At 38.0% G+C, this 15,031-nt stretch overlaps 1 protein-coding gene and 1 long non-coding RNA gene across 3 annotated transcripts in view; one reads left to right on the forward strand and one right to left on the reverse strand.

The window, feature by feature from the left end:
- The window catches only part of syn2b (synapsin IIb), a 70,646-nt gene extending 58,383 nt beyond the window's left edge, over positions 1-12,263 (forward strand). Inside the window, exons 8-13 of the mRNA XM_017450360.3 lie at positions 97-171; positions 1,892-1,994; positions 4,026-4,178; positions 4,516-4,582; positions 9,718-10,294; positions 11,303-12,263. Of these exons, the coding sequence (XP_017305849.2) occupies positions 97-171; positions 1,892-1,994; positions 4,026-4,178; positions 4,516-4,582; positions 9,718-10,294; positions 11,303-11,432 (1,105 nt within the window). The 3' untranslated portion in view covers positions 11,433-12,263. The remainder of the gene's footprint in view (positions 1-96; positions 172-1,891; positions 1,995-4,025; positions 4,179-4,515; positions 4,583-9,717; positions 10,295-11,302) is intronic.
- LOC108254914 (uncharacterized) overlaps positions 4,075-15,031 on the reverse strand; it is a 32,079-nt gene continuing 21,122 nt past the window's right edge. For both annotated transcript variants that reach the window (XR_001809983.3, XR_008393193.1), the window contains 3 exons: positions 5,038-5,736; positions 4,476-4,618; positions 4,075-4,212 (listed from right to left, as the gene is read on the reverse strand). This is a non-coding gene — a long non-coding RNA (uncharacterized LOC108254914). The remainder of the gene's footprint in view (positions 4,213-4,475; positions 4,619-5,037; positions 5,737-15,031) is intronic.

Raw genomic sequence — 15,031 nt, forward strand, 5'->3', positions numbered from 1 at the left:
GCACAGCACAATAACAGATGTTATACTGTATATGTCCACAGAGTCCTTGTGCTCACTGCGGAGGCACGTTTTATATCACATTTTATTCATTCACAGGAGAACATCCATCTCTGGCAACTGGAAATCAAACACTGGCTCTGCTATGCTGGAACAAGTAGCCATGACAGACAAGTAAGTGGGCATAAAATGACACACTATCCCAGACTTTCATTTGTATCACAGGTACTCCAGGGAAAGTACACCAGATTCAGAAGTAATTACAGTGAGTATTTCCAAAGTCTCTTTTGCAAAAACATTCAAACAGACAGGCTAGACTAAAAAGAAACACATTCATAATTTGGAGAAAGTAGAACTGCTGCCGAGCCAGGAGACACTTACATGTACAGAACTGCATAGACGTCTTACGCAATCCTATAGTTTTTTAATACAAATTTTGTTATAGTTGTATGACTGATGGCGTGACCAAAGTGTCCATAGTGTATGAATGGGTGTGTGAATGTGTATGTGATTGTGCCCTGCGATTGGCACCCTGTCCAGGGTGTACCCCGCCTTGTGCCCCATGCTCCCTGGGATAGGCTCCAGGTTTCCCATGACCCTGAAAAGGAAAAGTGGTATAGAAGATGGATGGATGGATGGATATCTAGACATTACTACATATACAAACATACCAACAAAGTAATATTCAGTGTTACAGAAAAATGTTGGAGCTCAGTAAAGAAGCATATTATGTAACAGGAAATGAAGGCTGCCTGGGTTTGCTCACAAAATTTTTTTTAAAAATGTAAAAAGCCAGTTAATGCCGGTTCTCCAAGATGCACAGTAAATCTTACCAACCAATTACCTTGTGAAACTGCACAAAGTCTACTGATGTTTTGTTGTTGTTTTATTTAAGCAAAGGTTCATCACAACAAATGTTGTTTGTTTAATTTGTTACTGTTTCCTGCAATTTAATAGTATTGTTTATGTTGAAACATTTCATTTCATTATTATTTTTGAGGGCATCTTTGCTTTGCACAATTTTTTTCCATGTGAGTAAGACTTTGAAACGGTACTGCATATTGACTGTGACATCAGCCTAATGACTTTATTTTATTAAAAGCGTTAAGACTCCTAAATGACACAACAGAAAGCATTCAGCCTATCCTCAAGAGAGTGCAACAGTATCTTGGCCACGAGACCAGAGGCCAAAATTGGCCATGGTCTCTGAGTGGGAAAGGGGGCATTACTCTTTTTCTCCAATCAATCAGATCAATACTAGCCAATTGTGCGTGTCTGTAGGCAGACAGAACTTTCCTCAGAGTGTTATGCTCCCTTGTGACAAAGCAGTTTGGAAAGATGCAGATGTTGGCTTCACGTCTCTCTGAGACAGCATGTGTTTGCCTTCACCCTCCCCAGTTGGTATGTGATGTGACAAGGAGAGCTTGCTAGTGGGTGGGAATTGGCAAATGATCAAATTCAAGAGAAAACAGGGAAAAATCCCTAAAAAAAAAACAAAAACAACATCCTCCTGCCTCCACTTCATGGTAAAACAAGATAAGGAAACAAGAAGACCAAAATGGAAAATTCAAGACTGGAAAAATAAAAAATGTTAGATGGTAAAAAAAATAAGTCACATGTATAAACATTATGTTGTTTTCATAGTTATTAGCAGCCTGCTCAGAGAGTGAGATAGGACAATAGCATATCTTTACTTAAAATCTGCACTGTCACTGCTCTTAACTAGAAGGGACGTACTGCAGCCCAGATATTTCATTTACTGTTAAATCATTTGGAAAAATGAAAGTATCCTCCAATATGAATGATTTCCTCAAAGAGAAGAAAAAATATTTCTTGATATTTTGCATTTAATATCTGACTGACAGCTAATGGTTTCTTGTCTTTTGTCCTACAGGTATAAGATGTGGGTTGACATTTGTTCAGAAATTTTTGGAGGGCTGGAGGTCTGTGCTGTAAAAGCCATTCACGGAAAGGATGGAAAAGACTACATTACTGAGGTAAGACCGTATTATAAGCAACGGAGCTCAATTTAATTGTAATGGCAAAATTGTAACACTGCTTCCTAGATCTGGGCCTAGGGCTAGAATGTGGGGATCGATATGGCCAGATTTATATACATCAGGTGGCCCCACCCAAATTTCAGCTTGATGAAGCTACAAAACCCTTCACATGCATTGCATGGGATCACAAGTGAAAGCATGATTTTTAAAAAAGAACATTTCATTTAGGGAACGTCTACTAAAGGCATAAATTGCTGTGAAGTGGTGACCTGGTCATCTGTCAATAAGGGCTAAAGAGGAAATGCAAGTTCAGTGATGATGATGATGACAGCGTGTTAACAAATGAAATCATTAAATAAACACTCCTACCAAAATAAGTAAATGGTGTGGAGGACATTAATATGGTTGAAATACTATTTGTTTACTATACAGTGCTGAGCATTTCATTTACAACAACAAGAATAAAGTTGTTCATTTTATTTACTGAGCTACTATTGCCTGTTTGTGCGTTATGGCTCCCACAGTTCAGACAATTGGGGGAACAAGAGCTCGTAAAACCTTGACAAAAACCTTTAGAACTCAGGCAAAGTTTTTTTTTATACACTGTTTAATTTTGAAAGACCGTAGGCTGTGTCTGCTGTGATTCAATGAAAGACATTCCTTCAAAATTGAGGAGGCCCTGAAAAGGAGGAACACTGCTTATATAACCTCCTCTCCATGTGACTGTGTGTTTATGATCCTCTGCCACTGGCAGCTGTAAGCTTTAACCTTGCAAAGGAGGGACACTATGAATCACTCCCAGTCCCAGTAAGAGTTAAATAGAGGTCACATAATTATGATGACGCAACACATGTTATATTATGTCCTATAATTTTCAATCACACGGAGAAGGACAGTAGATCGTAGGTCTTGAGAAGTTGTCATTGTATAGAAGAAAATGCCATGATGGTTGTTGCGAGGTACTCCTATTCAGGCATCATCGTGCACCATGTTACAAGGCAAGTACTGGCACTAAATGTTTCCAGGGACATGACAGCGAGTTGTCTCTGCTTCTGTGTCATGCATAATCCCCAGATCTCCGCCCACCATCTTTGAGATAAGGTACTGTTCACAGCAAGTCGTGCAGTCGTCTAACAAAGCGTAATCATTTCTGCATGGTACAACGGTACTGCATAAAGCATCCAGCACCGAGTAGAATCCATGTCCTGGTGAATCCATGCTGTTCTGAAGGCTAAAGGAGGACCAACACACTAATAAATAGGTGTACCTAATAAACTGGTAGTCAGTGGTTACAGTCGAGAGCTGTACTAGGAAATATGGAAACCTTGCTAAAAACTCAAACTCATCTAAGTGATATCTATGCCCAGGTTGACAAGACCAAAGTAATTAATAGAGACAGGTTCAGTACAAACATTGGTCCTTATTTAGAAAACCAGATACAAACGAATTTATTTATAAATCATTCACAGGAGCTTTTTCACAATAACTTTGTCATTCATGGAATATCCATTTAGATCAGAAAAGCATTTGTATCTCGATCGACTTCAAATCAGATAACTGGCATGAATTACTGCAATTTGGTTTACAGATTAAATTGAAAAAAACGTCATTCTATTAGTATTAATAACTTGAAATAAACCAATAAAAAGAAATACGTAAAAGAAGACTAGCTAATAGTCAAGGCATTCTTCAAGCTGAGACATTGTTCGGCTGGATAAATGATGCCCAATAATGAGCGAGAGTGTACAGGGTGTAGCTGGAGCAGGAATAAAACAGGATGCGGGAAACAGGAAATAAACAAACATGCTGAAATTGGATTTAAACAGATAGCATCAGGTTTTTAAAATATCTATTCTATTTGGCCGAAGCATTTTAAAATGAAAGACTATGAGGTTCCACATTTAGTCTAGTAATCAGCATGCAAAGTTCCATGCTTAACTACAAGCAGACAAGTCCTGTCTTAATTGACCTTCGTAGTTGAGCACAAGAGAGTGAGATATGACTGTTCTTTGTATTATTTTTCTTCAGGTGGTGGGCTCATCGATGCCACTCATTGGAGACCACCAAGCAGAAGACAGGCAGATGATAGCCGATGTTGTCCTGGCCAAGATGAACCAATCAGCAACTCGGGCAACTATTCGAACTCAACAGCGGCCTCCAACTGCTGTCCAACAACCACAGGTAGCGAGTCCAACTTACAGACATCTACAGTAATCTGACATTAATACATATTAATAGCCAAATAGAGCTCCTATATGACAAATTATTTGCTTTAAAAAAAAGAATTGGATGTGCCATGTCGTTTTTTTCATTGAATAAATGAAAATTCTTTGTCATTATGAAAGTGTGAGCATGGATTACTGTAGAATCATCATATGATACAACATAAATAGGATTACTGTTTCAAAGCAATGTCCAATATTCTGTACAACAAGCGCCACCTGCTGTTGATTCAGAAGGACATGAATGCATACCTACCAGAAATTTTAGGTTGTGTATAATGTGTGTGTCTCCACAGAGCTCTGCCGTAAAGGAAGGTCCGGCTGACCACAGCAAGCCTCTGTCCCAGCGTGTTCCTCCTCAAGGTGGTTTACAGTAAATTCTTGACTGTAATGGAGTTGCTGTAGAAATAAAACACAGCATGTCCACACACATGTTTCTGCTACAGTACAAAGAAATTTCAGATGTTAGTCATATATTTATGGTGGTATTAGGCAATGAGTAGTGCTTTTCAGATGTGGCCCATATTATGTATTTGTCCGAGGTATGTCATGATACACTTATCAAATTCTATAAGATATGGTGGGGTCTTGATATGATACATTTCCAATATATTCAATGTTTGAATATGTGCCTTAGGTTTCCATTTCAGTTAATTAAAGCATTCAATATTGTAAAAGTCATAATTGAAACTTAATAATGACGGTGTTTGTGTGATCTATTCAAATTATTCATATACAGACTCCAGTGTGTTGTACTCGAACAATTACATTTCACTAGAAGCATGCTGTAAGAGAAACGAGTGAAGAAAATGGCCCACCTTACTTGATGCAGGTTCAGTCTTTTGGCAGACTTGACATAATCAAGGTTCTTGTGATCAGTAGTGATGACAACCAGTGATCAGTAGTGATGACAATCAGTAGTGATGTCACCATTCTTTTAAGGCTGCCTTGATAGCCAGGAGTTCCTGGTTCCCCATGTTGTAGTTCATCTCTGTAGGCATTATTTTTCTACAGGGTGTCCCAAAGGTCTCCATACCCAGGGGACTATGTATGCCAGCACCAGATCAGTTGTGCCTTCGTCAGTGGATATTCATGGAAGTTGGTCCGCAACACTTCAAGTCTTTCTGATTTGTTAATAAGTTCGGCAACAGTGCTGTGTGTGATGGTGCTTGCCATGTTTCCTGCTAAAATCGTCTCAGTCCCATTTTTGTCGATGACGTAACCTAAGAACTTTACAGATCGTTGATGACATTCACACTTTTTAAATGTGACATACCGGTTATTCTCAATTGCGTTTCTTAGGACTGCTCTCACCTGTTTTATGTGTTCCTTCTCAAATTTGGAGTCGATCAGGATGTCATCATCAATGTATATATGACAGGAATAAAGGAATTCAGGAAGAATTTCACTAATCAAGGCTTGGAACACAATAAAGCATTGACTAGCGCAAACGGCATCTCCAGGTATTGGTAGTGTCTGTTTTTGGTAATGAAGATGGTCATCCATTCGTCTCCCATCTGGAGGGGGGGGATGGTGCATTATGTTATTTTCCCTCCATGAAATGTCAATACAGATAGCCAGATGAATGAACTACTTGAGCATTATCCCTGAATCATCCCTACATGCAAGCTCTGATTGAAATGCTTCATTGAGGCCCTGACAAAACAACACTGGCTCATTCCAACAGCTTTTAGACGCTAAAGTGCAAAAGGTTATCACAAAATCAGCAGCCGATTGTTTCCCTTGTTTTAATGTGAGTAGACTCACAGTGGACTCCTGAAGGTCGTGAGTTCAAATCCCAGCACTACCATCCTGCCACTGTTGGGCCCTTGAGCACAGCCCTTAACCACTGACTGCTAGGTTGTATAAATGAGATAAGTCACTCTTGATATGGGCGTCTGCTAAATGCCGTAAATGTAAATGACTGGCTTAGCAGTGTTGGATTGAACATAGCAGAGGCCCATGCTACCATGTTAATGCCTTGCCAGTAAGCAAAGTCAGCACCTTGCAAATCTTGTCAATATTCATAGAGAAGTGAGCATGTGCACTAGCAAAGAGGATTGCGTACTGCATTAGAACACCCTCCTGGCTTTCTCCCAGGAAAGCCATTATATTTTTCAGAAAGCATGGTGGGAAAATGTAGTGGGGTTACTTTGTGGTTGGCTGAAGTGGTAGCACTATTCACAGGAAACCTTGTACTGGCTTTCCACTGTGGCTAGAGTCCATATGTCTTTTATATTGGTTACTCAGGGGAGGGCACCCTCTGGGGCTTTGGAGGGGAATTGTCCGGGCTGGATGTTACATGCGTATACATAATCTCACATAAATATAAGCGGTATTTTACAGCAATTAGCCTACTTTAGATGCATCAAATCAAGAGCCTTTTAGCAAATGATAAAATATAATATGCTGTATTGTTACACCCCTAGTTTGTCCCAGTGGATTTTTGAGACTTTCTGTCCTCTTTTTTTCTGCTGCATTTGCATTTAATGGTTGCCTCATTTCTATAGTGTGCACATTTTTTTGAGGCAACTGCTGCAGGTTTGAAAAACAAAAAGTTAATTGTGCCTATATGCAAGGTCTAGTGCTACTCTGTGCTGCATGGTTAAATGTGATGTGAAGGCAAGTTCCTCACTTACTAGGTTTACATGGACAGCAGTAATCTAATTATGGACCTTATTCTGAATAAGACAATATTGTGATTAAGTTGTTTATATGAGTCGGTTTTACAATATTCCTTTCATGTTCTCATTGTACATGTTCTAGAACATAGATCGATTAATGTCACACGTGATTACGTTATGGTACCGTATACAGTTTTGGGTGTTTTTATTTTTAATTTTACAAACACTTCAAGTGCGGTTAATTATTTGTCATGCTGTACGTGCTAATAGACGACTGCTTGAAGCCGTGGGCTGCGTCCCAAACCGCGTACTTGCCTACTATATAGTAGCTGATATACGTGTACTTCGCTTACTATACAGCAAGTAATTACGTGGTTTCGGACGCAGCCGTGCTCTCTTGTTTGTCGTAAAACGGTTGAGCGCTGCCGTGTGTGATCGTGTCCTGCCACAAAATGCGGTGAAAACTCTCACATGACGTTAATAGTGTGATTAAAGTGTTTACATGTCTATAATGCACTTCCATAATGCGACTAAAACAGGACTACGCCACACGTCTTAATTCCATTTGTGTTTACTTTGAGTGTGACTTTAGTGGGATTAAGGTCATCAATAATCGCTGTTTACATGCTAGTTTCTTAATCAGAGTATCGTCTTAATCGGGTTAATATCAGATTATTGTTGTCCATGTAAACATACCGACTGTCTAGTGACGTACAGTTACATAATTTTTGTGTCTGACTACTTTGGACACACCTGACTGGATGTTGGTTTTCAATTATCTTAGATATATACAGCATTGTAAAGTCCTTCAAATTTGACCTAAACCGACTATAGATGGTCTGGGTTAACTGTAATAGGTCATGCATCATTTTATATATTTCAGACCTTTTCAGATATTTCAGAATTTGAAATGTTAAAATTGTTTTTGAAATTTAAGAAGTAAGAATGAGTAGGTATGTCCATGTATGTCTATACATGGAAATGTGTAGGGGTTTTCTAAAACAGATTAAATAAGCGTAGCTTTGCAAAAGTGATCCGAAGAGAGTTGCAGGTGGATCTAATAATGCCTTTTGTACTGAATGTACATAAAACCTTTAGTTCGAAAACACATTTTGTGCTTTTTGATTAATTATTCAAACACAGGAATGTTTCTCATTTTAGAATAACTTGGACGGTGGGGTTGGCACTGCAGATTGAAACTTAGTGTTGGTGTTTGTGGTTGCCTTGAAAATACCATGATGAGGCTTTTAATTCTATTGACTTATAAAAAAAAAAAAATCCTGAGTTTAGTATTTGAAGGGGGAAGATTTATACAGGTTCAAAAAAAAAAAAAAAAGGGGTCAAATTTGACCAAGCAGTTTCAAACTTGGCTAGCAGATCAATATTTAAATTGCATAGATAAGCCATGTGATTTTTCTTAAAAATACAAAACATGCGCCATGTTAGTAATGCATTTTAATACTTACTGCTATGACTGTTGAAAATTGTTAAAAGTGCTGCTGTGAATTATTCTCGCCTAGTGTGAAACAATAATGGTCTTGTGATGCAATACATTCAGAATGACACTGATATTGTTCAACTTTTGAAACTATAATCTATATGGTTTGACTGTGTAGTGATGTTTAGTAGTAGACACAGTGTCATAAGTATCCTTTGCACAATGACACTAATATTAAATGGTAAATATAACACAGTAGAACAAATAAGTGCTTATTTTGCATTTGTTTATTTGTATGTTGCATATCTGGAAGTGAAGCATGTTTACCAAAGTGAAGAGATTAATCGAAAAATTATTTTTGGTAGGAAATGACATTTAAAGATATTTGTGAATGTTTTGGTAAAAATGTTTTCTATTGTATGCTGAATTATCACTGCGTCATATGCATGAATAATAATATAATAATTCAACTGTCATTTTTCTGTGGGTTTTAGTGGGCTTTAGTGGGTCTTGAGCCTGGTGTTTATCTTTAAATCCAGTACTTGAGTCAAGTGCAGCTTTGACTGTACACTGCACAGTTTTGATTGCACTATTATAAACCCTACCCCAACCCCCACCCCACAAAGTCCAAAGTAATAAAGTTCCCCTTCTACACAATTTGTGTTACTGTATCCTATTTTATTTCATTTTCAGTTCATTACTCTCAGTTCTTATTCAGTTCTTACTCTCCAACAGACACACATATAGGTTATTTGGATGTACTATACTATTAAGAATCACTGAATAGATTCTCATTATAGATACAAGGAGGCATTATTATGACGATGAATGTAGAATACATGCCCAGCTATGTGTGATGCTGTTGAGTAAATATTATATGTTCAAATTTCATTTGATATAGTAAATATATCAATTTCGTTATATTTATATAAGTACTTCATGTCTTTATTGTTATATTAATTTAACTGTCATATATAACCCTTATGTTCTGTAGTGAATGAAATGGAAGGGTTAAATAAATGCATTAAGGGTCATCTATGACAGAATAATAAAGAGATGTCTAGAATTTGCAGAATTGCAGACACCTTTTCAGATTAGATTAAGCATGTCTGTATTTTATTTTCTTATTTGCATTATTATTATTATTATTATTTTTGCTAATTTCATTTAGTAAATTGAATCTGGAGATTTTCTTTGCCATCCTCACCTTTGATCTTTTTGTCTTATGAGTAGAATAAAGCATGGAATTTCATTCTGATTTGTTTTCCTCTGTAAATATGATTTATTTATTACTTATTTACTTTGGTCTGATTCAGGGGTGCTTCCTTTGCTATGTTACCCCTTAGCATGAGCACCTGGTGCTGGATTTAAAATGCTTGTCATCTGTGAAATGTAATCTAATGTAATGAGTGAGTCTGTTTTGTACTAAACCCTAGGAGCCCCAGCGAAACCCAAAGAGTCCCAACCCAAGACTCAAGAGCCTCCGACCGCATCAGCGTCTAGTGCTCCAGCCCCAGATCCTGTCACAAAAGCAACTCCTTCCCCTACTCCTCCACCCACAACCCAGCAGCCCAAAGCCCACCCTCAAGCTTCACCCACTCCAGCACCTGGAAAACCAACAGATTTACCCCCAAAGCCCCAGGTTCCAAAACCACTTCCTCCAAAGCCTGTGCCTCCAGTGCGCAGAAACTCCAAGCCTCAGCTTCAGCCCAAGCCCCAGACCCCACCTTTAGCAAAGGCCCAGGCTAAAGTCCTGCCTGAACCAGCACAGCAGGGTCAAATCCAGACCGATTCAGCTCCACCACATGTTCAAGCCTCACCCAAAGTACCTACTAAAAACCAGTCTCCCACTAAACCACAGGTCCAAACTAAACCTGTGCCTAAAGAGCAAGCCCCGGTCGAGGCTCCAGTTCAGAATGTGGCCCCTTCTGAATCAACACCTCCGGCCACTGCACCTTCTGCTGTAGAGGAACAGCCTGCACCACAACAGAAGTCATCGCATCCTTTCTTAAAGTAAAGTCTATACTTAATGCACTGATAGACGTTCTCTTGAGCAACATTTAGCTTAGCCATCGCTGAAGATTTAACTGTTCACATACGGGGCTAAATTCAGAGTCAGTGTCCAAAAGTTACTTCAATATTTACGATGGGAAATCTGAGGATATTTGACTTGCAGGTTTGGATGTGCAGGTGTTTAAGTCTATTTTCAGGGTGGCAGGGTTTTTCAACTGCATCTAGATTACCACCATTCAACACAAGCACTCCCTCTAAACCAGAAAACACACAGAGGTATAATAGTCCTAGTTGTAATTATCACATGAATCCCTGAAAGTTTGGTTGAATTGAACAACATGGCTTCCAGCCTCATTTATCAGTAGCTTATAAAATAGCACTTGATCCAGCACATCCTATTATTTTACATTTTTCACGTATTAAGCACTAACAATTGCTTCTGCTTACAACTTAATGTAGCCACAAGATACTAAATTGAGTCAAATTGTGGGTGCTCCTATAAATAAATTCAAATCTATTATGCTTAAAGCACACTTTAAGTCTAGTTCATAATTTTATCCATAGAAAAAACCAAGGTCCATGCAAGCACTTTAAAAGGAAAACACTAGTGATTAATTCATAGTGTTCATTAATAGTGTTACATATAATAAGTAGTGGCCTAAAATGGCAGTCTATAGTTTATTATTATTATTATTATTATTATTATTATTATTATTATTATTATAAGACAGTGGTGGTGGACTTTTACGCCTTCTCACTCAAGTCAGGCAAGAAAAATGTGCTAAAATTCAAGATCAGATTCATGCATAACTGATTGATGCCTGTGTTTTACTCAAACTTCTCACCACTTGCATAACTCAACATGCGTAATTTCAGTACTAAATACTCATGTGTAACTCAACTATGAACATGGCTCATTGTGTAGCATTTAGTGATTAGACATAATTCTCTTAAACAAATCTTTGGCCAATCATTTCACCTGTCTTGTTGTTTGTGTGTCTATTTCAGTAAATCCCAGTCCCTGACCAATGCCTTCAATGCCTTTGGTGATACCTTCCGTTCCAGCAATGAGGACGAAGCCAAGGCCGAGACCATTCGAAACCTGCGGAAGTCTTTTGCCAGCTTGTTCTCTGACTAGTGAGAAGTTTATGGTTGCGAATGTGTTGGCTGTGGACTTGATTGACAAGAAGTGTGTCCTGGTCTGAGGTTAAGTCTGTGTAGCTGTAATACATTGTACCCTCCTCCCAACTCTGCTGTAAATGTTCGAATGTCAATAAGCAAGTGGAGTGTGATGTACAGTGATTGTTCTGGCAAGGTTTTCTGTGAGATTTGCACTGGACTGAAACGTTTGCCATGTGTATAAGGAGGAGGCCGGCAATGTTCCCATGCATGGTTTCGAGTAAAACAGATGTCTAAGGCAATCAAGAGAGAAGAGCCTGATGTGTGCTGATGTCGTCTGTTATAATACCCCTTGATGTTGTAGCCTTATTGTAGAAGTGTATTTCAGTTGCCCAAAGATAAAATATCTGTGAGTAGTTTCTCTTGTCTCTTCCATGCAGTGTGTATATCTAGTTGATCTGTTGTAATATGAAATAGTTCAACAATACCTCGACGGGACCTTTATACAAGCACTTTCCGATCCAAGTTTCCTACAGTATGCAGTGCTTGGACGGGTCTGATTTTAATGCAGTAGTGACGTTACAGTGGAATGCCTGATGTTTTTGGTGTGGCTTGGGTTCCTCATGTATCAACATGTTAAATTAATCATGAGTGCCATGTAGTATCCTTACATATCGTATTGTACTGTATGTTCAGCATCTCAGGAGGTTAATTTATTTCTGGTGTCATATATTGTTCATGTTGTGTTTTCTTTGGTCTGAGTGTTACTGCTTTGCATGACTCTGTGACAGTTGTTTTTCTGTACAGGTGTCAATAAATATGTGGCACTTCATTCCACTAATTCAGTGTTGCTCAGTATGTGCACGTCCATTATTACTCGAGTTAAATGGTTTTATCAACATGGCAACTTTCTTTATTAATGGGAGACATGTTTGGTCAAGTTTATTCCAAAGACCCAAGTGTATGTATGCAGAAGAAATTGCTTGAATTTTTTATTTATTTTATTCATTCAGAGGTTTTCCAAGCAACAGTAGGAAACAGTGAGGCAAAAGTCCAGTGTCAATGCTACTCAATAATTGGCTCTATTTAGCATTACTCAATAATTAGCTTTTTTAATTTTTTAGACAGATACCACAGTCCTGCCTTCTTGCTTTCTGTGCTTCGGGTACAAGCAGATGTGTGACACAAAAGGATTCTGAATTTTTATTCGTAAATGTTATCTGATATCATAAATTCAAAATATACTCTCAACCGAAAGAAAACAGTGGAAGAAAATCGAGACGTCTCAATGGAAAAGACCATCATTCTTTTGTTTTCAGTCAATTATAAATTGACTGTGGGTGCAGTGGTGGCTCAAGCCCCAGCAATGCCAAGATACCACTGTTTGGCCCTTGGGAAGGCCCTTAACCCTCAACTGCTCAGATGTATAAATGAGATAAATGTAAGTCGCTCTGGATAAGTGCGTCTGCCAAATGCCATGAATGTAATGTAAATAAATGTCAAATAATCCACCACAGAAGCTATAGCTAAGTCTGATTATGAAATAAGGTTGATATGGGATTCAAAAAATCCATTCAAAAAATTGATTCTATCATGTGTATCTGTGTATATTGGTTTATGTCAAATACGAACTTAAATCTTTGATCTCTTTAAGGATGATAAAATCTTTCATTCATCTATCCATTCATTCATTTGCATTTATTACTCTATCCTGGTCAGGGTTGCAGTGGGCAACACTGGGTGCAAGGTGGGAGAATTTACCCTGGATGGGATGCCAGTCCATCACAGACAGAATGCCCACGCACTCATTTAGACCTAGGGGCAATTTAGTGTAGCCAATACACCTACCCACATGTTTTTGGACAGTGGGATGAAATTGGATCACTCAGAGGAAACTCACACAGACATTCATATGAGTTCAGGATTGAACCCAGGATCCCTGGAGCTGTGCTACCCACTGCAACGCTTTGCTGCCCTGATCAAATTCTGGGGGTTTTTTTGTTTTGTTTTTGTTTTCTTTTAACTTCCAGCAAATAAAAACTAAAGCTGAGTATTAGTACACTGGCCTTGTTTCAGACAGGATACACAAGTGGAACTGATTTGTGTAGTTGATGGTGTGGCCATTTCCAAAAGCCTGTTTTTGTCAGGATAATGCAATGTCACAGACCTCGATAACCTGTCGCATCACTAATTTTGAAACAAATATTGTAACATAATATTGGCATTATTAGAGATGTTTAATAAATGCTTATTTAAGGATTTGAAACAGCTAGAAAAATTATTCAGATGGTTGAGATGGTTGTCCTATTAAATAGCACAGAATATGTTACATCTATCTACAGTTCTACAATGTGCACTGGAAAAAAACAACAATTTTATGTTCACAAAACTGCTGCTTAACCACTTTACACCTGTGGCTGCTGTAAAGATCCATATTGATTACTGGTGCTGATTTGTATTCCATTAAACCCATTAAGACGGATAAAAACAAAATTCCACCCTTAGTACCATTTATTTCAAATGAAAATTGTAATAATGGTTCTATAAATTGTGGACACGTTTGAAGCACAAAAGGGTGATTTATATTGTAGCTCATTCAACATTTTTTGGATGTAAAATAGAACAGGCAAATGAAATATAAATACATGGAGAACTATGAGTAGAATGACTAATGATATGTATACAGTAGGTTACAATACATATGTTGGAAGGTGTGCACGAGTCATTATCGTGACAGTTACAGCTAATTTTCTAAGACAGTTTCGTGAAATGTATCGTAATGTGCGAAATGTAATTACAACCCCAATTCCAAATAAAGTTGTGTAAAATGTACCTAAATAAAAAAATAATAATGCAATGATTTGCAAACCTAATAAACCCATATGTTATTCACAATAGAACATAGAAAACAGATCAAATGTTTAAATTGAGGAAATGTACCATTTTAAGATAATAAATTAAGGTCATTTTGAATTTGATGGCCACAACACGTCTGAAAAAAAGGTTTCTTTAAAAATTCTGCCTTTACAGTTGACAGATATGAATGTAAGTCGTGGTCTAAGACAAAGATATATAGGGTTGACGTGTTGTGCATACTGAGATGCTTTTCACCTCACCACAATTGTTCAGCGTGGTTAATTGAATTACTGTAGCCTTTCTGCCAGCTTGAACCAGTCTGGCCATTCTGAGTAAACTCTAGAGATTGCTGTGTGTGGAAAATCCCAGGAGATCAACAGTTATTTAAATACTTAAACTAGCCCATCTGGTACAAACAATCATGCCACGGTCAAAATCATTGCATTGTAGTGCTGCCACAAGATTCGCTGATTAGATAAATGCATGCTTTATATATCCTGTGAACGTCAAACAGAAACAATAAATACACTTTTAGTTAAAAAAAAAAAGAGTTTTTTTTTTTTTTAAAGAAAACCCTTTTGCAAGTTTGTTGTAGAAGGAGGGGGCATTTTCAATGCTTTGCAAAGAGATGGGGATTTCAGAATGATCTAGAGGGATAAGGCTTAATGCGGTACACTCGACCCTTGTGGAAGTCCTGTCACTACTAAGCCTGGAGGAGCAACGATATCAGGGTCTCTATTGGCTTGTGAGACAGAATCAATA

This window comes from Ictalurus punctatus, chromosome 21 (genome assembly GCF_001660625.3).
Source record: "Ictalurus punctatus breed USDA103 chromosome 21, Coco_2.0, whole genome shotgun sequence".
Classification (NCBI taxonomy): Eukaryota; Metazoa; Chordata; class Actinopteri; order Siluriformes; family Ictaluridae; genus Ictalurus; species Ictalurus punctatus.